Source organism: Rhinatrema bivittatum, chromosome 17 (genome assembly GCF_901001135.1).
Source record: "Rhinatrema bivittatum chromosome 17, aRhiBiv1.1, whole genome shotgun sequence".
Taxonomy (NCBI): domain Eukaryota; kingdom Metazoa; phylum Chordata; class Amphibia; order Gymnophiona; family Rhinatrematidae; genus Rhinatrema; species Rhinatrema bivittatum.
In genome coordinates this window covers 16222951-16248348 of record NC_042631.1, presented here as the reverse complement: position 1 = coordinate 16248348, position 25398 = coordinate 16222951, and the positions used below count along the sequence as shown (strand labels likewise).

The window sequence follows — 25398 nt, the reverse complement described above, 5'->3', positions numbered from 1 at the left end:
TCTTCCATTGTATTGCTCTGTATTCTTATCGAGTAGGCACTCCCTCCTCTCCCCTCCCTCTGTATCAGAGATGTAGACTTTCCAATTAGATTAGTTCAAGTTTTAGGAAACAGGGCCTAGAACACAATGGACATCTATCACTGTTTAGCCAGCAATGCAAAAAGCGAGACATCGTTCCCTTCCACTGGAACCTGATTAAAAGGCTGATCAGAGATGTTATTCTCCATATGAAGTCTACTCACAGATCCCACGGAAGTGTGATCCAAAGTACTAGTTAGACTGCGTATTAAAGTAAGAAAGATCTAGTGATAGGTATCATGTTTTCAATAAGGCTGCTCCCAATAATTAGGACGAATTACAGCTGCTTGGACGAATTACAGCTGCTTAGACGTAAAAAAAAAAAAAAGGAGCAGAAAATTTCAATGGCAACTAAAGATGATTTTTATTCAGCCAACATAAATATTATGCACAATATTCCAAGGCCAGATCCATTGCAGCTTTATCTGTAGTTACTAGTACTCTACCTTAAAGCTGAACACAATAATTAAGATCCTTTTCCATGTAAACAAACGATAGAGCTGTTACCAGATTTCAGCGATGAATACAACGTGAAGAGCAGAAGACTCCGTATGAGAAGGCGGGGCTTGGTATGCAGCGCTCCTGCTGCTTCCGTGTTCAGCCTTACTCGCCGCTCTTTTTACGTCAGAAGACGCCGCGGTCTGCTGGAACGGAGGACTGCGGTGGGGGCAGAGCAGACGCAGGCCACTACCAGAGAGTCGCTGCGGGTGTTCAGCGGTCACGTCACGTGGTGCGGCGCGGCGCCGCGGGTCCTCCCGCCTCCTCTCTTCCAACGGCCGCGCCGCGCGGGGGCGCTGCTCACATTCTGCGGACTCGGCCGGGCCGCGCCGCTCGGGCTCCGGGACGGTTGGACGCCATTTTCACTGAGCCAGAGAGGGCTGAGGGGAGGCCACGCTTGGGAGTACGGCCCTGCTTTCCAACCTTAGAGCACGGTTTTAATCTCTTGGCTGAGCCGCCCGCTCGTTCTTCAGGGTTTCTTTTTTTATTTTCTTTTTTTTTTTGGCTGAGATGTCTGCAGAAGGCGCCGCTGACCAGGTGAGTGCCGCCGTCGCCGCCTTTCTCGCGGAGCGGCGCTGAGGTAGCAGAGGCTGTGCCGGGTGCTTGCGTGGGCCACGGCATGTGTTGGCCGGGATCGGGGGGGGCTGAGGTCACGGTGTATCTTGGGCTCCTGTTTCTTCTTGCTGAGAAAGGGCCCAGGTGGGTTTGTTGGTCGGTGGCTACGGACAGGCGCGTTTCTTTTGTGATAAAGGAAGGGGAAATGTTGCCCGAACAAATAGAATTAAATTTCGTTTATAGGGACGTTTAAAAAGGCATAGGCGACAGGGTTACCCGAACTCTTAATTTAAAGTGTTCTTAAATTAATGGATCGATTTGGTTTATATATTCCGCCTTTTAATGATATTTCACATTGAATGATATTCAAGTGCGGTAGCTTTGGGTAAGTTAGATTCTTCTAACATTTTTCTTCTGTCGTTTTCTAGTTAAATAGTATAGAATAGCATTTCAAATCGCATAGGGAAGGGCTGAAAGAAGCGTTTCTAGAGTTCCTTACAACCCCCACCCCCTTGTTTCCAGTGAGTCTATTTGTGGATTATCTGGTGAAATTGGGGTACGTGAAAGTGATGGACCCTTGCTCTGACCCAGCATGGCAAGTTCTTATGTTCAGAATATGGATATACCGGAAAATCTTTTTTCTTTAGTGCGATTTTCCATCTCCCATTCTTGTATGCTCCCGTTCATTTGAGATCATGGTCTCACTTTATTTTCAGAATAATTCTATAATACATTCCAAACGCACTTTTATATTTTATACACTTTGCTTTAAAAAGCTCGTCTCACTGAGAAATGTAAATACTCAATAGCCTTTTCTTAGTTCCTCTCAAGAAACTCCATTACAGGACTAGAAGTCATTTCTTGTATTGCCAGTTGTGCTTTTTTCTTCTCCTGTTAGACATTTTACATCTTTTGTGGTCCAGCTACCTAGATGTTTATTTTGACCTAGTATTTTATTTATGTATACACAACATTCAAAGCAGTGTTTGTAAATAACAGTTCTCTTGCTCCTTTGGAATTTCAAGCAAGATCAGAACTAAGTTTGGCACCTTGTGCCATGAACTTTCGTACTCAATGACTTTTCTCCTGTTTTACATATCCTTCTACCTTACTTTAGGCCAGTCTTTTTGTTGGAATAGTTTCCAACCAGAAGCCCTGTACCCCAGGGTTCTTTATGGAATCCTAAGATCATGGGCCTTAAATCCAGCTTCTAGGTGTCTTCCTTGCACAATGACTGACTTCTCCCCCAGAGCTGTGAAAGCTTCTCAGGTAGCGATGGTGCAGAGGAAGCATATGCAATAAGATGCACACAGTTTTGCCCTCAGTTGTGCACATATTTTACTCCTGATTCAGCAAGGAGTTTTGTGCACAAAAATATGCATATAAAACTGTGCATCCTGTTTAGTGCCCTTGCCTGGAAATCCAGTGCAAATGAAGGCATTAACTCAATGCAGAGGTGTGTTGTTTTAACTCATGCTATCTTAGCACTGGAAGTTGTACTCCTGGTCAGAATTGGAGTAAAGTTTCCAGTGCTAGTGTCAGTCTATGGGCAGAAGCTGGACTTCTGGCACTGGAATTTATAATGGAAATTTTGCACAGAAAACATGCTTTGTAAACAGACCATGTTTTCTGCACATAAATATGTGCATAAATAATGATTGAAAGACTATCTCACTCCCCCAAGTTTAAAATGTGTTCATTTTCATCTGCTAGATTATTCCGTTACACTAGATGCAGGTTCTGTGCTTTGAACTTGTTGTGGGAGCCCGCTGCAGGCACAGCAGGTTTGAGTAAAAAAAAAAACAAAAACCCACTTTGGGTCCACAGCTGGTTGGCTTTTGGAGCTAAAAGGGTCACTACTGTTACCAGGTTTTTTCTGCCCGCCATGTGAAGATTTTATGCACCACCCCAGAAGATCCAACTAAAGGCGACCCCCATACCTCGGGATGAGAGAGCCATCAAAAACTTTTTACTTTCATATTGGCACTTGCAGAATGGAACTCGTCACAAGGGAAGCTCACAGGAGGCAGGCTGTACCCTCTCCCTGAGGAGAAAAAGAAATTATTATGGGTCCCAAGGGTGAATGCACTGGTGTCTGCGAAGGACCAAAGAACCTCCATCCCGTCGGAAGGAGGTATATCCTTAAAGGACACTCAGGATAGGAAGATTAAAATCCCGAAGCTTAGGGTGTGAATCCTCCATAGGGCCATGGCTATTCAGGTCTCGATTTGTGGAGGCTATTTAAGTTAGGCAGTCTTACATTGGATTCATCAGTTGCCAGAGACCTAGAAACGGCACACTTGGAGTCAGCGGTTTGATCAGATTATCTGCTAGGTTGGTAACCTTGGAAGTTGCAACCAGGATGTTTCCTTAGCTCTGCAACTGGCAGTAGATTTGGTACCCAAGTTGTGACTCTGCAAGCCCCCTTTTCCAGAGCTGCCTACTATTTAGAGAAGATTAAGAAAAAATGGTAAAGGATGTGGGGGAATCTAAGCCCCAAAACAACCAGAGGATAAAGGCCGGCCAAATATGCAGATTTGTGGTGGCAGCATTTCAAGTACAGTATCAACATAGGAAAAGGATTATATGGGGTTAACAACTTTGCATACAGAGTGAAGGAAATCCTCAGTCCTTTCAAGGAGCCAAAAGACTGAGGGAAGACACCTCCTCCCCCCCCCCCCCCCCCCCCATCTCGATGATATCTGGCAATAATTCAAATAAGTGGATGCGTTTCATGGTATTATGCAGAGTGGACCTGTGTTACCATGGATCACTGGGTCCTGGATCTAATTTTAGGGGGATACGCATCCAAATGCTCCTCTCCAATGCCAGATCACTGCCTCCATTGTATGCAGATTTATCTCATGCATATTCATTGTGGATATCCTGAAAACTTGGCTTGTTTGTGGCTCTCGAGGACTGGAATTGGCCACCCCACCACAGCTCCATTCCCTCCTCAGGAAAGAGGATAAGGGATACATTCAGTTTATTTTGCAGTCCCAAAGATGGATGAGAATTTTCACCCTGTTAGACTTGAAAGGGGTCAACAGATGTTTCAAGATGCTCCACTTAAGAATGGCACTGGCAGTAAGGAAAGGAGAATTTCTGTCATCATTAGATGGCAAAAGCATATCTCCATATACCTGTCAAGCCTGCATTCCAAAGGTATTTGTGCTGTGCATGTTTCAGGCCCTACTGTTCGGGCTTGCAACTGCTCCAAGGACCTTTTCCAAGGTCTTGGTAATCATAGCAACAACTCTGCACAAGCAGGGGTACATCTTTATTTAGATGATCAGCTGACCAGGAGAACCGGCAGACGTCCACCACAGTATTTGGACTTCTACAAAAGTTGGCAACTGAGTGGTGAATTACACGAAGAGTAATTTGGAGCCCTTGCAGTCATTGGCGTTCTTAGATGCTATTCTAGACATTGTGGAAGGTTGGCCAACCCTCATGCCCAAAGAGGGTCACCAAAATACTAGATGACATAGGGTCCTTGTGCACCCTAAGTGGTCTCAGGGCTTGGAACTATCTGCACCTGTTGGAGCTATTGTCAACCACAATAGTTAATAGTGGCTTGCAAAAGTATACCACACCCTAAAAAGTCAGATTTGTGTGGATTACAAATGACAGTTACACAGATTGCTCCAGCAGTGTGATTATTGCAAACCAGCTTGCTCTTAAAGTACATTTTCAAAGTCACAATTCATTGTTTCTCTGCATTTCTTTGTAAAATAAAATAAAAAAACTGAAAAATACAGATTAGAATTGAGAGCCATCAAATTGGCACTCCAGGCATTCCCACTGAGAGTGAAAGGAAGGGCAGTCAGAGTCCTGTCAGACAGCGCCATGGCAGTGGCATATGTGACAGGTACAAAATATATAAACAACTGGTTTCCTGGTCAATCTTTGTATGATCTCGTTTAGTTCCTCTGCAAGCCTGAACCAGCCTCAGGCTTGCAGAGGAACTAAACGAGATTCTCAGCTGGGCAGAGAGGAATCTAACCCAGCATCTCACACTGTAATGTCTTGGTTCTGCTCTGATAGATAATTCTAAGTAAGAAAGATGTTACTAAGGAGTTCCCTTAGATTACTCTTTTTACCTAAGAATACCATGTCACATAAGTCTAACACATCAGTGCTCCTTAGAGTTGATGCATCGTTTTGAGCTCAGTTAATTATTTATTAGATCAGAGCCACTTAATAATGCAGAGAGAGATTCTTAAAAAAAGAATATTTATTTTACACAAGGAAAGTATTGAATTGATCAAGTCATATCAAAGATACAGACAAAATTAAAAGATGGTTTCTTACCAACGAGTAAAGTCTGCTGGGATCTTGGGCATACCATACTCTGCATATCATAGCAGCCCCAAGCTTCCGGACTTCACGGTATATATACTCTTTTTCTTGTTGACAATTCATGGACTCGTGGCCCATGAATTAAAGTATTAATTTTATTTCAATACAGGTCAAGTCACACTATCTGAAACCCCTGGCCTCATATATTTTAATTATTAAAAATCACATATGTAAGGTTACATGGCCAGGAGAATTTAGCTATAAAAGTTCTTTGATCTTTACATCATACGTGCTTCGTCAAGCCATTTGGGTGCTTTTGATTTACTTCTATCACCATTAATCTATTGGCAGAAGTGCACCTGATTACTTATGTATTGAAGTTAGAAATATGTAAAGAAATGTCAAAATGACATAGGCATCTAACTTCTAAAACTCCTAATGACTAGATATGTGAAATACTACTTGCAGTAGGCATATGTCTATACTGATTTCAAAAGTCCTGACATTTTTTTTTTAATCTAGTTTTGTGCCAATTAAGACCCAAACTTTGGGAGCTTTGCCAGGCTGGAATACATAAATACTGATTGGTCATTCTCTCTTCCTTATCTTAACAAAGTACTGGCTATCTTCCCAGTTCTAACAGCTGCAGGTGGTCTGTGAAAGAGATAAGGAGAAAAAAATAATACAAATAGAAACGGTAGCACAGTACAAGTCATTTTAGGAGTTCAGAATGGTTCAGAGGTTTCAGATTTTCCTACTGCTGTGTTTGAGATATAGAGGACCTAGACACTGTCGGTAGAGAAAAGAAATCTTGAAGGCATATTTTCTTAGCAAGAACAGGAGAGACCCCGGGGAATGGGAACTCAAGCAGAAGGCCTTCCAGATGATAATGGACCCATTGGGATCTACTGGCAGTGAATGTAAAGGTGTCCCGGGTCAGCGCCAAGGTACACAGGTTCTTCCGTCTGCAGAAGAAAGGATTCAGGGGATAGATTCCTAATCTTTGCCGAAGAACCAATTCCTGTAGTTTCACATTGACCTCTGATAGGCAAGCTTATAAAAAGCATAGAAGATCTCCTCTCAAATGTGATACTAGTAGCCCCGGATTTGCCATGGAGACCTTAGTATGGAGACTTGATTCGGCTCCTAATGGGGACACCACTACAGCTCCCCAGACTATGGGGTTTACTGCATCAGGGTTTAATTCTCATGGAAGACGAGTTCCATTCAGTTTTATGCTCTGGCCTTTGAGAGGTCATGACTGCAAGGCAGGGGTTATTCCCAAGCAGTCATGACTGTGCTAAAAGCCCAGAGGGATTCAACCTTATCCTATATTCAAGTTAGTCTATTTGAAACTTATTGTCGGGAGCAGACGACTTCCCCATGGAAATGGGACATACCACGGATTCAAGACTTTTTGCAGATTGGCCTGGTTAAAGCTTTAGTCCTTAATTCGCTGAGGGTGCAAATGACATCCATTTCATGCTAAAGAGGCCACATTAAATGGACCCAGATAGCTGCACATCCAGGTGTGATGCACTTTTTAAAAGGGGTTAAAGCTCTGTGTCCCCCTTTCAGACCCAACGTGCTTCAGTGGGACCTTAATCTCCTTAAAGCACTAGTGGCAGTCACCTTTCGAGTTTTTAAGGCTCCTTTCTGGTAGTGATTTGCTCTGCCAGATGTATTTTGGAGTTGCAAGCCCTTTCATGCAGCGAGCCATACTTGCTGATGTCTGCACATTGTCACCTTCCAGCCAGTACTCTCATTCCTGCCAAAGATTGTGTCCCCCATCCATCTGAATGGACAGTATCATTACCAGCCTTTTGAAGAAAGGAATATAAAGGTTATCTGTACTGGACGAGTATTCAGGAAGTTGTGGAATAGAAAAATTTTAAATAAGGCAAGGATGAAAGACTTCATCTCCTGGACATATGTCCTGCTGTTTTAAGAAACTTGAAGGTGACAAACCCTTTCAGGAATTCTTATAGGCTGTTTGTGCTGTTTGGGGGACCACAAAAGAGGGAAGCAGCTTCCAAGGCCACATTAGCGAGATAGATCAAGGAATCAATGTTTGCGGCTCACATAATTAATGGTATACAGGCTCACTCTACAAGGATTCAATCAGCATTCTAAGCAGAAGCATTCTCAGTCTCACGAGGTGAGATCTGGTCATCCCCTGTTCAGACGTTAAAATGAAAAAATCATTTAAGAATGAATTAAACTTTTCTGTTTAGAGAAGCCTTTGCAACTCTTATCAGTGATTGAGCCTTGGTGCCTATTGATTAATGAGGTTGATTTTTCTGTCTGGCCATGTATGTTTGATTTGATTATGCGTGTTTTAATATGTAAGCAGTTACGAAACTTTGTGATGTGTGCGGGCTATAAATTTTAATACATTTAAATCCCTGTAATCCTTTTCCAAGCACTACAAGCTGGACCAGTGGGTAAAGGAGGTTACAGCCTTTGGATCTGGGGTCCTTAAGGCAGCCCTGTTTTCCTCTCATCCAGTTTAGGGGTTGCTTTTGTATCTTCCAAATGTATTGGACTGGTCTAGCAGGCGAAAAAGAAGGTAAAATTCTTACCAGATAATTTTCTTTCCTTGAGTCCTGCTAGGCCAGCCCAGGAACCAGCCAGGAACACAGGGGCCATAAGCAGAGATGCTCAAGATAATCCGGCGTGCTCTCTCTTCCTCTTTTCTCACTTCCCTCTTCGCCCTCCCTCAAAAAGGGGAAGAACCTTGAGGGATAGCAAAAAAAAAAAAAAATAAAGTTTTTCTAAATGGTAAGAAGGAGATCTTTGATTGCATTATTCTAGCAGAACTCAAGGAAAGAAATTATCAGGTAAGAACAATTTTGCCTTCAGCCTATGCAGAGTGCACATTTTAAATCTAGTTTGTGTACATTTTCCAGTCAGTGCACTTTTTTAATGCCTGATGATTCATATACCATTAGCTTGTTGCATCTGAAATTAAAAATGTTTAAACCTGTGCGTTAAACTTTTATTGCATCGGCCCAGAGTCAGGAATCAAACCCATATTCCCCCACATGGCAGTACATAGTACAGCCACTGAGCCACCTGGCTGTCCGTGGATATTCTTGAAATTGTTCATTATGCACTGTCAGCAAGTATTTCCATTGCATTAGTATTTTATGTTCTATTATTTTTCTGTCTTGATGTTTCCAAGATCATTCTTATCATTATCCCTGATAAATACCTGGGTAAGTAGTGGTTTTATATCTTGATGTTATGTGATTTTTTTGGTCCATCGTTCGCTAATAATGCAGTGTAACAAGCTATATTAGTAACTGTTTACATTTGCTTGTTTTGACAATTGTTGGGTGGTGGTAAATTTTAATTTTTAGTGATACAAATTGTGACTCTTTACTTGACTCTTGCGAGAGGGATTTTTTTTTTATAGCCCAAAACACGTGATCGGGGCCATTGTGGTTATATTATGCGAGTAGATACTATATTAATGTCTTTTTGGTCTAATATTATAGGAAAGTTTGTTTAACAAATTGCAGATAGTGATTGTAATGGCTGCTGTTACATTTTGGCTAGGAGTTGAACATTTAATTTAAAAAGCTTAGGTGCCAGTCAAAATTCTTGGGAGCCAGGGAACAAAAAATCTTTATAGCTTTTTAAAATTACTGTTTTCTATTTCACATGGTTTTCTTTTGCTTTCCCCTTCCCCCTCATAGCGTTTTTCCAGGCTCTGTCCCTGGTCCCTGCCCCTCTTCTTGGTCTAGGCTGCAGCTTCTTCCTGCCCTAGCTACCAGTACTGTTAACAGTTTTGGTAGCACACATTGGTATTTGCTCCTCCCCACTCAAACTGTCAATACCTTTTCCATTTCTGCCTCTCTGCCTCTCCTTGGGGCCATTGCTGCCTTTACCTGCCCAGTATCACTACTTCAGCTGTTTCCAGCCTGCTGCTCCACCTCTCCATCTATGGCTTCTCCAGCAAGCACCAGACACTTACTTTTAGTCCCACGGGCAATCCAGCATTTGAGTTTTTTCAGCCCTGCTTTTGGCAATAACTTTTATGACTTTTTTTTATGCACATATATACTCTGTTGACCCTTAGAGGTAATTTTAGAATGATGGCCCTCTATGTGTTTGTTTCTGTAAGTTTGTTGTTAAGCTATAGTGGAATGTTAAAATATTATCCATCAGGGTCAGAAAAATCCTGGGAGCCAGGTTACCCAGATGCTTAAAATTTGGCATCCGCCTCTTAAAAATAAAAAAAAGCATAAAATAATATAGGAAAACAAGGAAAAAAATTAAAAAATAAAAAGCAAAGCAAAATGGCAACCAAAAAAACAAGCAAAAAAGCTATAAGAAAGTAAGGAAACATTTTTCCCTGGCACTTAAGTTTTCTAAATATATTTTACATAAATTAATTGGCTGGATGGGCAGACTAGATGGGCCATGCAGTCTTTTTCTGCCATTGTGGTTCTATAAGCAGTGTGCTAAATGTAGAAGGGTGGTATTTAGTAATTGCTGTGCTGTTTTGTAAATGTTTTATTGCAATTATGCATTTTAGAGCTTCCAATATAATGGAACTTTTTTTATTACTTTAATATACCGCATGTAATCTGAATGAAACCAAGCGTTTAGCAAAGCAAAATTACAGTTTACATGAATCTACCTGAGACTGGCTTATACAAGGTACAACATATGGTAAAAGAAAATATATTGATATGAAAGTCTTATATGAAGCCTGCAGTTTTCTGACTGACTTAGTAAGGGCCCAATTCTGTCTTCATTTTGTGGTTTATATTTCCTGCATAGAGCATGTGCCTTGAAAATAAGTGGTCTGATTTGGATTTCGTTTCAGTAACATTTTTTGTAGTGTATATTTTCACTGGGAAATGTTGAATCTGCCTTGATATGTTTAGCTATGTCTGCTGGTTTCTTATTCTGTTGTGAGATGAGCAATAATTGGTTTTGCTTCATACCTAGTCTACTTTAGAGCGTAAAGAAGTCAACATTGCAACTCCCTCTGGGTACAAATTGAAATTTCCCAGTAGTTACAGCATAAGATTTTCAGACCTGTTTAACAGCAAACGTTTTGGTTTTTTTAAAGACACTAGCTTGAATGCTAGGTATTCTTGTTGAAAAGATATTAGTTATTTAATAGATTCCAGAAGGTGTTTACATTTTGTTTTATAAATAGCAGATCTCCACAGTGACATAGCCATAATGCATATTTTTCCACAATATCCTTACACTGAAAAATTTTTCATAAATTTTGCTGTTTAAATTGGACAGTATACACGTATTTTGTTAGTCTTAGATCAGGGATCCCCAAACTTTTCAAGAGACAGGACTACTACTACTACTACTACTACTACTACTACTACTACAAAAAATGACAGTACCTTCCTAGAGCTGACAATCTAATCAAGATAAATATACAGGACAAAAGAGACTTGGGGAATTTAATTTATTAAGACAATTAAAAAGTATTGAGGCTGTAAGTAGAAAAGTTGGGAGTTAAGATTTAAAAACAGCCTCAAAATGGTGTTTTTAGACTAGATTTAAATAAGGCAAGATAGGGAGCATGATGTACCACTATTTCAAGTATATAGTGCAGCCAGATAGAAAGCACAGAGTCAGGAATTGACAGAAGAGTAGAAGGTCATAGATAAGTGACTTGTCTGAGGAGAAGAGTGCACATAGAGGGGTGTGGGGAGAGATAGAGATAGTGAGGAGCTGCAGAGTGAAGGGGCTTGTAGGTGAGTAAGAGTTGCTTGAATTGTATGCAGAAATGGGTAGGTAGCCAATGTAGTGACTTGAGAAGAAGTGGGTTATAGGTGTAGCAGCTTTGGCAAAAGATAAGTCGTGCAGCTGAATTTTGGATAGACTGAAGTGGAGAGAGATGGTTCACTGGGAAACCTGTGAAGAGCAAGTTGCAATAATCTAAGTGAGAAGTGATAAACACGGATAAGGGTGGTAGTGTGTTGAGAAAGGAAGGGATGGATTTTGGTGATATAGAGAAAGAAACAGCATGTTTTGGAAATGTTTGGTTATGTGTAGAGAAGGAGAGAGAGGAGTTTAAGATGACTTCAAGGTTACAGGCTGAGGGGACTAGGAGGTTTACAATGTAATCCATAGAAATAGAGAAATATAGAAGGGAAGTGTGCTGGGGGAAAAAGATAAGGAGCTCTGTTTTGGCTATGTTGAGTTTATGGTGGCAGTGGGACATCCACACAGCAATGTCAGACAAGAAGGCTGAGATCTGGGACTGGATTCTTGATGAAATTTCTGGTGTAGAGAAGTAAATCCTGGGAATCAGCAGAATAAAGATGATATTGAAAGCCTTGAGAAGAAAATAGCGCTAAAGGAATTAGAAGAGGGCCCAAAGGCACACCAGTTGATAGTGTGATGGAAGTAGAGGATCATCTGCCAGAGGAAATGCTAAAAGTGTGATGGGAGAGGTCAGAAGAGAACCAAGACAGGACAGAGTCCCGAAATCTAAATGAGGACAGAGTATCAAGGAGTAGGTGGTGAACGTGTCAAAAACCGCAGAATGGTCAAGGATGGTAAGGACTAAGTAAAGATCTTTGATTTTAGCCATAAGCAGGTCATTGGAGTCTCTGGTAAGGGCTGTTTCTATGGAATGTAGAGGATGAAAACCAGACTGGAGTGAACCAAGAATGGCTTGAAATGAAAGTATATCAAAACAGTGGTGGTGAACAACATGTTCAAGTAGTTTGGAAGCAAAAGAGAGGAGGGAGATGGGATGATAGTTTGCAGGACAAGTAGGGTCCAGAGGGTTTTTTGAGGAGTCACAGCATGTATGACGGCAAGAACGGTAGCAGTGGAAAGTCATAGACTGAGGATGTAACAGATGAAAAGGATGTCTGCAGTAGAGACAGAACTGAGGAATTGGGTGGGAATGGAATCTGAGGTGCAAGTAATGAGTTTGGAAGAGGAAAAAAATGGGCAGTTTCCTACACTATGGCTTCAAAAAAGGAGAGCATGGTGGAGGGCAGGGGAAGCATAAAGTAAGAAGGGGAGGGAGCTAGAAGTGATTATGTGAATTTTGTCATGGAAGTGGATAGTGAAGTTGGGGAGGGAAACGAAGAAAGTTTGAGGAGGGAATTGTATGACAGATGGCGAGAGTTGGATTGAAGATAGTTTATTAGATAGAGTAGTCTTGCTTGGCAAGTGCAATAGCATACTGGAAGGAGGACAGCATGAATCTGAAATGTATGAAGTCTGCATGGGATTTTAGCCAGAGTCGTTCTGTATTGTGGGCACAGGGACGTAGGAAATAAATTCTAGGGGTGATCCAAGGCTGGGTTTTGGTGCACTATACAGGATGAGTAAGGGGAAGGGCATGAGTGTTTAAAGCAGAGGAGAGTATAGTGTTGTAAGAAGAAACTGCTTTGTCCACTGACTCAGATAATGTAGTGAAGGAAAAGAGAGAAAACTACTGGAGAGGATACAAAGATCAACAGCTTGTAGCTGGTGACTGGGTGAGGCTGGGGGGGAGGGTGGTTTAGTGTCAAAGTTGTCAGATGTCTTAGGAAAAACTGAGGTGAAGAAGTCAGAGACAGTTGGAGAAAAGCACTAGGTCGAGGCAGTGGCAATGCTTGTGAGTAGGGGCGGTAGAGTAGAATTGGAGATAAAATGAGGTGGTTAGGGAGAGGAGTTTTGAAGTATAAGAGGAGAGGTCATCAACATGGAGGTTAAAGTCACCAAGAGCAAGGGAAGGGAAAATGGGTCAAGGAAGAAGGAAAGCCAGGTATCATTCGCTGAGAAAGAAGGAGGGGTTTTATCAACGGATCGATAAATGACAGCTACCCAAAGAGGTAGTGGGGTGAATAGGCTGATGGAGTGGGCCTCCTCAAAGGAATAAAGTTGTCATCGTTTATTTATAGTCGCGGTTTTCCACCATATGAGTTCAAAGTGTGCGACAGGTAGCAGTTCAATAAAAGAAACCTTACATAGTGAGATACAATAAAAAGAGAGAGAATATCAAAGTGAATTATAAAATAATTCCATTAAGAGGAGATAGGGTAAAGAAGGAATCTTTGGCAGGTTTTGGAGAGGTAAATTAACTAGGTAGGGCTCAGGTAACAGGTAAGGAAAAAGAACTTGAGTAGACCTGAGATTCAACAATGACATGGGGTTAATGGGTGGTTGGGGAGAGTGGTTCCCAAGGGCTCAGGTGAGGGAGTAGAGGTGCTGGAAGTCTCTTCAGGGAACTTGGGGGGGGTGCCAGGTTTTGAGCACTTTCCTGAAAGTGGTCCACTCTGGAGCTTTTTGATGTCAGATGGGAGTGAGTTCCAGAGAGTAGGAGCAGAACCTGTGAAAGTTGTTTTCCTGGTGCTGAATAGCTTCATTTCTCTGAGCTGGACAACCAGATGAGCCTGGGGAAATGAGCACATTAGATGGGCAGGTTTGTATAGGGTGAGACGGTTGGTCAGGTAAAAAGGGGCTATGCCTTTGAAGACCTTGAATGTCAGGATAAGGGTTTTGAAAATGCTCCAGAAGTAGGTTGGGAGCTAGTGTAGGGCTAAGAGGAGGAGGGGGTGATATGGTCACATTTTCTAGCTTTAAGAATGCTTCAAGCAGCTATATTTTCAACAGTCTGTAGGTGGTGGTTGAGTTTCTTGGGTAGACCATCATAGAGGGCATTGCAGTAGTCCAGGCAGTAGATGAAATAAGCCTGGATGAAGCTTGTGAAAACTGGGCCATCAAAGAAGGGGAAAAGGTGGCGTAATTGGTGTAAGTGGAAGAAGGCTGATTTAGTAACTGAGAGAGTTTGGATGCCAAACTGGAAAGTTTGGCATCCAAGAGGAAGCCCAAACTTCTAACTTGTTAGTGAAAGGTAGTGTGGCACCTTCGAGGGTTACTTCCATGTGGGGGTGGGTATGGTCCTGTTTACCAATCCAGAGGACTTCTATTTTCTTTGGGTTTAGTTTCAACTTGTTCAGTAGTAGCCAGGTTAAAAGTGTCCCTAGGATAGCATTGAGTCTGGATATAGCTAAATCAGGATTTGGACCTATAAGGGCATAGTATTTGGATGTGGTCCGCAAGGGTATGGTAGAGGGGCAGTGTCATGTGTATATTGAATAGGGTGGTAGAGAGGATAGAGCCTTGGGGGAATCCACAGAGACAAGGGTGGGAAAGGGAGGAGGCTCGTCCAAGAGAGATGGTTTGGGTCTGGTCCTGGAGGAAGGATTTGAGCCAGTTTAGTGCCATGACTGAAATACCCAGATTTGATAGGCAGGTGACCAGGATTAAGCGATCAATGGTCTTGAATGCTGCTGAGAGGTCAAGAAGACTATGAGAGCAGGTTGGCCATGGTTTAGATAAAGTCTAAGGTCATTGACATAGTAATGACAGCAGAAAAAGACCAAAATGGTCCATCCAGTCTGCCCAGCAAGCTTCGCCGCTCCGTGCAAGTTACACCCATGTTTTTCTTAAGGGTAGTAACTGCTGCTCACCAGGGCTGTTTCTGTACTGTGGTGGACCCTGAATCCTGATTGGCAGAGAATTTGAGTTGCGGCAGTACTGCTTTTTTGATGATCTTGCTGAGAAACGAGAGGTTGGAGGCAGGTCTGTAGTTACTCAGGTCATTTGGGTCCAGACCAGGTTTCTTTAGAATAGGCTTAACTACTGCTATTTTTAGGTGTTTAGGGAGGTGGCCTTTGGAGATTGAGGTATTGATGGGTTATAGAAGGTGAATTACCCCACTTTTGGCTTTTTTGATGATCCAGGAGGGGCAGGTTGTGGGTTTAAGTGAATTCAGGAGGTTAATTTCTGCTTCTGAGAATGGGTGAAAAGTGTTGTGAATGAGAGGGGTGGGGGGATATTCTAGTGAAAGGTTGACCTTGACTGAGGCATCCAGGTCGTTTCTGATGTGGGTGATCTTGGAAAAGGTATCTATTTTAATACAGTAAGTGTCAGTGATGATTGGTGATAGAGACAGTGGGGCCATTCCTAGGAATTTAATGACAGTATAGAAAAGCTCCCTAGGCGAGATTTTTGCTTGGGTGATGGTTTTGGAGAGAAAAAATCTTTTTGTTAGTGTCATGGCCTTGTGTTAAGCTGTCAGATGATTTCTGCAGTTTTCTTTGTCCTGTGGAGTTTTGGATTTCCTCTATTTACGCTCTAGTTTCCTTCCAGTTAGTTTTAGTTTCTTCAGTTCAGGTGAGAACCAGGGGGTCAGTCTGGAATTTCTAACCTGAACAATTTTCTTCGGGGTGAGGGTGCCAATAGTTTGAGATATTAAGGCATTCCAGTGGTTCACAAGGGAGACAGTTGAGCAGGGTTCTTGGCTGATACTGGGAAGAAGTAAGAGTTGGCTGAGTTCCAGGACTTGGAGGATCTGGAAGAAGGTTTCCGTAGTTATGTTGGATGATGGCCTGATCAGAATTGTGGTAACGACATTGGATTTCTTGGTGGTAAGGGGAAGGCGCATTTCTACGTAGATTAAGTGTGGGTTATCTACGTGAGTGTTGAAGTCTCCAAGGAAGATGGTTCTAGGGTATTCCAATGTGATGTCAGCTAGGAGTGACCGGAGGTTTTGGAGGGTCTCCTGCCTTATTGGTGGTGGGTGGTACACCAGAAGGGGACCCTATTTGTGGTGGGAGCTGGGCTGCAGGAATATAGATTCCATTTGTTGTAAAGTGCAATGAAGAGTGTTAGTGAGCCTTAGGGTGTCTTTAAATGGAATCTGGACTGAAGTGGAAGAAGGGGTTGAAGCCTACATGAGAGATCCAACACCACCACTGCAGCCAACTGTGCAAGGTGTATTTGAAAAAAAAACCTTTCATTACAGAAAGCAGCAACTGAAGCAGAATCCTCAGGGGAAAGCCAGGTCTCAGTCAAGGCAAGGAGATGAGAGGTCATGAATATTGGCAAGCTTGTTGGAAGTAGTGGGTATTTCACAGGGAGCACAAGAAAGGAAGATAAGAGGGGAGAAGGGGAATGGAGATAAGATAGGAGAGAGAACTGTTGGATGTGCTCTGATAGAGTGATTGTTGCCTTGGAGGGCTAGAATTGGACTTGGTATCTTTAGAGGAGGAGCAGGAGAGGTAGAGGTACGATGAAAGCGACAAGGAGGGAATATTGTCAGGGAGTGTGGTGATGGCTGATAAGTAGAAGAAAATTTTGAAGTTCAGGAGCAATGGACAGTTCAGATGACAGAGTGGCTTATGAGATAATGTAAAGAATGGGGAAGGTGGTTTTAGTGTTAGTAGCAACTTGCAGCAGGAAATAAGTTTGGGGAAGATTAGTCTCAGGAAGAGAAAATCTAGTGACACCATAGGAAGTAGATAGGCCAGCAACCTCCCCAATATCTGGCTGGCTGCTTGAGAAATGCGGGGTAGGAGCAACTCAGCACGAGGTGGCTTGAGGTGACTTCTGGAGTTGACCACAAAGGCATCTGGGAGAAGTATGCAGATGGATTGCAACCTTCCCAGTACCACATAAACAGGCCGATGCAATACAGTGCACTGGCTGCAGCGCATGGTTCAGCACACAATTGAACATGCGTTTTGGACATGTCTATAGCCCCCAGTGCAAATCGGGGATTAGTGCGTCCAGTAGAGCGCATAGCTAATAGCGCTCATCGCATGTAAATTCATCTTGATGAAGCTATTAGCTATTTTCCCAATACAAAAAAAAAATGTGCCCAACACCTTTTTAGCTCCAAAATTAACACCTGCCTTTCTGTACTTCCTCTGACCTAATATTGTGATATTAGGTCAGAAGAAAAGTAGAACTGCCCAAAAGGGAAAAAAAAGTGTCAGCAGTCAGGTTAGGAAAAGGAACGCTAAATTAACGCGTGTCCACTGGCTGTGCACAGGTTAGGAAAATGGGTGCTCGTAAAATTGAGCATCTGTTTTTTCCTAACCCACTGCAACCACCTCTCCTGGGTACCTGCTGCTGAGGACGCACTAGGGGTGCACAATTTCCCTTAGTGCCTCCTTTTTACCACGGCTAACCATTTGCATATTGCATCAGATGCCCGGGCGAGGTTGATTGGCACCCGTTAGAGTGGGCGTTTAATCATGAGCCCCCATTTTCCACGTGTCGATATTGCATCTGCCTGAGAATATCTCAGATGAGCCACTTGCTGCTGCTTCTCTAATGGTGCCAAGTGACTTAGCACTGAAATTGAGCTTTGAACATCAGATAGGTGTGTCCATCCAGTCAGACTCTTCTCTGACCAATTGCTTTTGCGACCTCAAGTTTAACTTTCAACAGTGAAGGGTGCTCAGCTCTAGGATATATGGAAACAAAGTTTGCCGCCAATTATATTTTGAGTGTTACTGTCCAGTCCCCTTATGGGTCAGAGGCAGAGTTTGAACAGGAGTTTCTACCTGAACTTCTCTTTGGACCTCTCTCCACCTGAAGACCTGTTTTTCTAATTTTGTTCAGGAAATAGCCAAGGCCATTCTAATTAGAGTTCGAGGACATACTTATTTAGCCTCCTTTAATTACTAGATACCCCGAAAGAGTTGGTGGAAGCGATTGTCTACCTTCTGTACCAGAACATATGTAAGAGGATATAACACACCTCCATACTCCATACTCTTGATTAGTTTTAGAAAAGAAATATGTCCAGGCAGCTTAAGGAATTTGACTGACTCCCCAAGTTCAGCAGCACTCTGTGTTGGTCAAATCTATCCTAAAATATAAGAAGTCTGACACATGCCTAAGTGCCCCAGGACATGAGAATCTGATCTTAGATCAGACTCACATAACATCCTATCAGACTTGTGTAGTTCAGTGCTTGTACACCAGTTTGTAAAGGGCACAGAGCATCTCATTCAAGAGAAGGGGTGTCAAACTGCAGTCCCAGAGGACAGTAAACATTTGTTTTCAGGGTATCCCTAATTAATATGTATGAAAAAAATTGCTGTTTTTATTATAGCTTTTTTATTTTGTTTAGCCTTTATTTTGCTTGTTTTTAGTTGGGGGTTTTTTTTGGCTTTTTGTATTGTTTTATTTTATTGCTTTTTTTTTTTATTTATGCCCCCAGATGACTTAAGTTTCTGGATTTTTCACCCCCCCCCCCCCTTACCCCCCAGGGTTAGCAGAAAGCTTCTTATGTTTTGCATGTATGCTTTTGAGATAACATGAAGGACCTCTGCAGTGGCCATAAGTGAAAATGGACATTGTATGCTGCATGTACCTAGGCTTTGTTAAGATTTACACGATTTACCCACATGGGGGCTGATGCAATATTGGGTGCTGAGTTTAGCATGCCGCTAAATACGCGGTTGGATGCGCCTTTTGGACGCCCAGTGCAGTATCGGGATTAGCGCATCTAAAATGCATGTCCATACCAGCAAGTAGCTAATAGTGCTCATCACATGCAAAAAATAAAGTTGGCCTGAAGCACACATTTTAACTAATTAACGCCAGCCCATAGCTGGTGTTTTGAGGCTCCCTAAGCCGTGCTCAGAAAAGCAAAAAGTACAGCTTTTCTGTGGTTCCTCCTACTTAATATCAATATCATTGTGATACCAAGCAGGAGGAACCATCGAAAGCTGCAACATGGAAAAAAAACAAATCTTGACAGCAGTCAGGTTAGTAAAATGGAAACTCAGTTTACAAGTGTACATTTTCCTTACCTGTGGCTATGCACGGATTAGAAAAACAGACATTCAGAAAATTGAGTGTCCATTTATTTATTTATTTATTTTTGTTGAAGACTACCCATAACTTGGGAATCTCGTGTGAGTGACTATGGCAAACTTCAGAGAGAGAGAAATTGCTTAGCTGTAACGGGTTCTGTGAACACAGTTCACCAGGCACAGAAATCAGTCACCCTCTCCTTCTGGAGTTGAGCTCCTTAACTTAAAATACAGAACTGAGGCACACTGTGTGGCAGTGGGAATACAGAAATTGCTGAATATGACCAGAGAGATCTTTTAAAAATTTCTGGAAAGTTCTGAAAAATGTGATTGGTGAACTGCTCTCTTCAGAGAATACCTGTTCAAGGTAACTAACATATCACTGCAAGCTAGCTGTTCTTCTAGTTAATTCTGTGGTGTTGGCACTGCTGAGTTACTGGCCAGGCTAACTTCATGCTTTGGTTTAAATTTAGGTAGAAATAATGTAAAAATATTAAATGGATAAAAGTGTATTTTCATGCTGGTAGTATGCTTGATTTGAGGGATTGAAAGCATCATCGTTCCCAGCAGTTTATTCTTTTAGTAGATCTTATCAATGGGATTGGGTGTCTGGAGCGCCTTCCTGATGTAGACGTTGTGAGAGTTGGCAAGTAGGAAGAAACTTGTGAAATGAGACAATACAGCAACTAATTTTTCTGGATATGCCATTTTAGAAACGTTAAAATGTAAATCATGTTTTTGTTTCTGATCTCCTTTCCTGGGAAGAAAATGAAATTAAATTGAGATAATGGATTGTTGCATTGTGTAGGCTGAGTATTGGTGAAGGAATATCTCTATAGGGGAGGATAACTGAAAAGAGAATGTTAAGCCCATTTGCAGCAAGATGGGCATTGAACAAAGTAGTTTCCAGGAGGAATTTCTTGGAAAAATTAAGAGCATGGGTTTTTCAGATATTAATGTTATACTTTTTTTTGGCTAAACAAAATTCTTATGGGTTAGTAACAATAAGAATTTTTTTTGTAATCAGGCTATATCAGAAGACCAGTGGTTTTTCATTTTTTTCACATTGAGCTCCCCTCCACCACCACACTCAAAAACATAAGTGCCCTACTGGGTCAGACCAAAGTCCATCGAGCCCCAGCATCCTGTCTCTGACAGTGGCCAGTCTGGGTCACAAGTATCCAGTAGTTCCGCAGTAGTTGATCTGTTTCTTGTACCTCACTCCCAGGTATAAGTGCTGCATGCTTTCCCAAGTCTACCTGGCTAATTACTGGTTATGGACTTTTCCTTCAAGTATATATCCATTCCTCTTTTGAACCCCACTATTAGTTGCTTTCACCATATCCTTTACAACAGAGAGATCTGATTGTGTTCTGAGTGAAAAAATATTTCCTACAGATTATTTTAAATCTGCTGATTGCTAGTTTCATGGAGTGACCCCTAGTCCTAGTGTTTGAAAGGGTAACTAACTGTTCCCCAGTTACCCGTTCCACTCAACTCCTGATTTTATAAATCTCAATCATATCCCCTTTATCATCTCTTCTCCAAGCTAAAGAGCTCTAATCTGTTTTCTCCTTTATCATGTTTGCCGCTTTTCTGTAACCTTTCTATGTCCGCCATGTTTTTTTTAGAGATAGGACAACTAGAACTTCACACAATATTCAAGGCATGGTTACAATATGGATCTGTAGAAAGGCTTTATGATATTCTCTGTTTTTTGTTCTCTGTTCTTTTCCAAATAATTCCTAATTTTATTTGCCTTTTTGACTGACCTCGTACATTGAGCCTAAGATTTCAAGGAATTGTCCACAAGGACTCTGAGGTCATTTTCCTGGGTGGGTGACAACTAACACGGAACCCAGCATTGTGTATCTGTAGTTGGGATTATTTTTTCCTGTGTGCATCACTTTGCATTTTTCCACATTAAATTTCATCTGCCATTCAGTTACCCAGTCTCACAAGATCGCTCTGCGGTATTTTGCAGTCCGCTGCTGTTTTAGTAACTTTGAAAAATTTTGTCATCTGCAAATTTGATCACCTTACTCATTATTCCCTTTCCTTTATCATTTATGAATGTTAAACTGCACAGGTGTCAGTACCAATCCCTGTGCAATGCCACAAATTATCTTTCTCCATTTAGAAAAGTTATTTTACTTGCTTTTAAAGCTTATGGGTTAGCTCTGAAATGTTTAATTCTATCTTGATACTTTATGAACTGTTGAGTTTTAAGGTCTTCCTTTCGTAATTTGCTTAATGTGCCATCTATTAAGCAGCTATGGCTCACTGGATTGAGGGAGCAATTGCTTTGTGTAGCCTGCCCAGGTATATGGAATTTGTTATTGGATGAATTAAAGGCTAAAGGTCCTTGCTTAGGTTCCGAAAGCTACTTAAATCATATGTATTTGAAGAGGCTTTTAATGATTTAGTTTGAAGCTTGCTGCTTATTTTTAATTACTAGGCACAGTTTGAGAGGAAGGATTGGATTGTCATAGTGGGATTTTTGTAGGGTCTTCATGTTTGTTTTTGTTGTTTTGCTTTAAATTATACAAATGCTTTTCTGTAACCCACCTAGAACAGGGGATAGTTGTGGGTTTTTAAAATAGATTACTAGTAACAGGTTAGCAAGTTCATATTTTAGTTTTTGGAATTCAAGTAAATGCTATCCCGTCCTGGTGATTTGTTACTCTTTAGTTTGTGAGTCTGATCTATTACATCCTCCCTTTATCACAGGTATTTGTTTTGGTTGCTCAGTCTCCACCATAAAATGTTTCAGGTGTGAGTTTGTTCCAAACATCATGCTCCATTAAAGACTTCATTCAATTTTTCTGTTATTTCCTTGCCCTCTCTTAAATCACTTTTGCCCTTTAATCATCTAGCAGCCCAACTGACTCCCTCACAGGCTTTTGTGCTTCAGTTGTACTTGAAAAACTTTATCATTAGTTTTTGCTTCTCATAATTCTCTCTTGGCCTGTCTTATTACTGTTTTACATCTATATATAAAAGCATTTAATTAAATAAATAAACTTGCCAGTGCTTATGCTGTCAACTATTTTCATGATTTGGGTCTGCTTAACATTTTTTGAACAATGCCCTTTTATTTTAACTGCCTCCTATTCTTCACCATTAAATCATACTGGTAGTCATTTGGTGGTCTTTTTTGACCTTTTTTAATGCCTGGAATATATTTTATCTGGGCTTCCAAAATAGTATTTGTAAACAAACTTTTTAACTTTTGCAGCTGATGCTTTTATTTTGTTTTAACTAATTTCTTCATACTAGTCTTTCTTTTCAAAGTTTAATGCTACTGCAGTAGTTTTTACTTAATGTGCTCATGCCAGTGATTATCAAATTTGTTTGCATTATGATCACTGCTGCTTAGCTGCCCCACCACAGTAACTTCTTGCGCCAGTTTGTGCATTCCACTGAGGACCGAGTCTAAAGTAACTGTCCCTCTCGTTGGTTCTAGGACCAAGTTCTCCATGAAGCAATCATTTATAGCATCTAGAAACTTAACCTCTGTATTATGTTTTGATGAGATATCAACCCATTCAGTACTGGGGTAATTGAAATCTCCTATTTTTGTGGAGCCAAATTTATTTGCTTTTTCAATTTTAGCTAGTATTTCATAGTATGTTTCTTCATTTTGGCCAAGTGGCTGGTAGTATACACTCACTGCTATACTCTTACCCATCACGTGTGGAATTTCCTTCCATAAGGATTCCAAAGTGCATTTTGTTTCCTGCAGGATTTTTATCATGCTTGACTTGATGCCATTTTTTTTTTTATATAGTGCCACCCCCTCTGTTAGGCAGTGTAGCCTTATTGACATCTGTGTGCTCATTTACATTTGTTTGGGCTGCTTCAGCTTTAGGAAAAATCAAAGGAGAGATGTGGTATGAAATATATAACTTGTCAAGATTCAAAAAGTTGGATAAATTTTATTTTTTACAAAAGAATTGAAAATCAGGATAGAAATGTTGACGTTCCCCCAACGCAGACTGTTTCACAAACGCTGTGTTAGGAGGGACCAAAAATCCAAACTTAAGCACTTCACATGCATAATCCCTGTCAGGGTTCCTTTTAGATCCCCTGATGTACTGAATGTTTGGTGTGGATAAGATACTAAATACAGAAATTTGTATATGTGTTTGAGTGGGGGGACAACGACACATAGAGACACGCACAAACATAGGGATTTCATAAGCCACCTTCCCTTTGAAAAGTAGTTTGGATTTAGGTGTATTAACGTGCTGTTTTTAAATTCAGGAAATCATTTCAAGATATTTAAAGATAACTATTGCATTAAGTGGTACTGGAGTACAGTGCAAAGATGAGAATGTAAATAGAAGTTTTAGTTATTTTTCATGTAAGTTTGGGTTATTTTTAGTATTTTTCTAAGCTTTTGGTATTAGGTGAATGAACAAGGGTGTAAACTGTACAGGGTTTTTACATAACAGATCACAATGTGTATATTAGAATTTGCTATGGTTATAACCGTGTCCCTCTTCTTCTGCAATTCTGCAACTGTGAATTGGACTGCAAATTCAGCCCTTTCCTGGAAAATGTGTCCGTTCCCGTGTAATCGCTATGGGAGACTAGAAACCCAGGTCAAGGAGAATAGAAGCTGTCTGGCAGCAGATTCATCTTTCTCCCCTCCACATCCCTGACATTGCATTGATTAGGTTTTCAGGAGAAGTAGAGTTGCAGCACACTGGGTTGTGTTGTCTGTAATCAAAGGCCCAAATGTTACTTTGAATGCGTGACAGTATGGTGTCCCTTGCTGTTCATGCAGCAGTCAGGCCCTATTTGGCAGAGGAGGGGTGTAGCCTGAGTTGGTGATGGTTATCGTCTTTTGCAGCCCTGTCAACACCGGAGGGGGGGGGGGGGGGTGAGATAGAAGGCCTCATTGGGCGGCGATTGTGTGAGAGTATGTAGTGGGAAGATGTATAGATATCTGGGATGGGAATAGGAATGGAAAGAAAGAGGTCCAGGTTGGGGATGTGAGGACTTGAAACCAGGTGAGGAATACCTCTCTCTGGATCCCCTTCCTTCCCAACTCCATGATCTCTCTCGTATCCTCTGCTCATACCCTGTCGCCAGTGTTTAATACTAACTAATATGGGGAGAAGATAAGCAATCTCCTTGTTTGCTGCCTGGGATGTGTATTGTTTTGAACTGAGCAGCACTACAGTTTCCCATGCCATTTAAAGTGACCCTTGGGCCATAGGTGGTAGAGGAGGATGTGGACCAAGATAACACCGCTGCTCTGTTATTTTGTGGCTTGGATCAGTGGTGGTAACAGATATTGGTGGGGGAGCGGGGATCTTAGGAAGGTTGCCAGCAGGACTAAGGTTTTTAGCCCCATAGATCACATACAGAGGCAGTTGACACAGGCTTCAGCTCCCCTTGGGCCACATCGGTAGAGTGAAGTAGCATTGCCTGCAGCCAGAGGCAATGCTAGGTACTTGAGGCTTGTGGCTTGGGCACTGTCACTTTGAGAGTTTGATAATTAAAATAAACTATCATGATAAGCTCTGCCCCAAGAATAATCATCCAAAAATTTCACAGCTGTCGTAGACAGAGGACATACCTTTTTCTCCCTTGTGACATCATGTTTGGTTATAAGGGAGGTATAGCCTCAGGCAGTTGCCAATAGCCTCTGTCTCCAGTAACTCGGGGTTAATGAGGCCAAGTATCTAGTCCACCTCCAAGGTCTTGGTTAGGCCTTGACCTGGTTGAATCTACTGGCTCCTGGGGTAACTATCCCTAGAGATTACTTCCTCCAACGGTAGCCTATTCCCAGAGAAAATTGTGCATGTTCTCTCTAGGGGGTCTGATCGAGTGGCCTGGGTATGGATTAAACTGAACATACTTGCTGATGTTCTCAAACACCATTTCCTTTACTCCCACCACCAGTGCTTTGAAAAGGGACGGTAAATGAGTCTGCTGTGCCATTCTGAATGATGGTGCCAGCAGGGTAGGAGCAACTGGCATTGTTCCATCCTGGGTGGGAGAGGGGGTGCTGATAATGAAAAATATGGTAGGGGAAGGGGGTTGGAGATATAGGGGTCAGTGGAGGGTCCTTGTTTTAGATTTTGGAAGGGGGGTGGGGTTTCACCAAGTATGTGAAGCATAATTTTGCACTTTGGAGTGGGGATGTACTGGAGGAGAGGGGGTGGGGAGCCATAGGGTTTGGACTGCAGCAAGGGGAAGATACTTTGGGGGGGGGGGGGGGGGGGTATTTATTACTCTTGGCTTGTTGCATGTATATGGAGTATGGTGGTAGTGCTGGGAGTATTTCTTGGCACCACCATGGTATTTATTAAAATGGTTTATTAAACTGTTCACATACTTTGGTTTA

General features: G+C 41.8%; 1 protein-coding gene across 1 annotated transcript in view; it reads left to right on the top strand.

The window, feature by feature from the left end:
- The first annotated feature begins 718 nt into the window (after positions 1–718).
- Positions 719–25398, top strand: part of CSTF3 (cleavage stimulation factor subunit 3) — a 128130-nt gene continuing 103450 nt past the window's right edge. Inside the window, exon 1 of the mRNA XM_029582046.1 lies at positions 719–1113. Coding sequence (XP_029437906.1) covers positions 1087–1113 — 27 coding nt within the window. The 5' untranslated portion in view covers positions 719–1086. The remainder of the gene's footprint in view (positions 1114–25398) is intronic.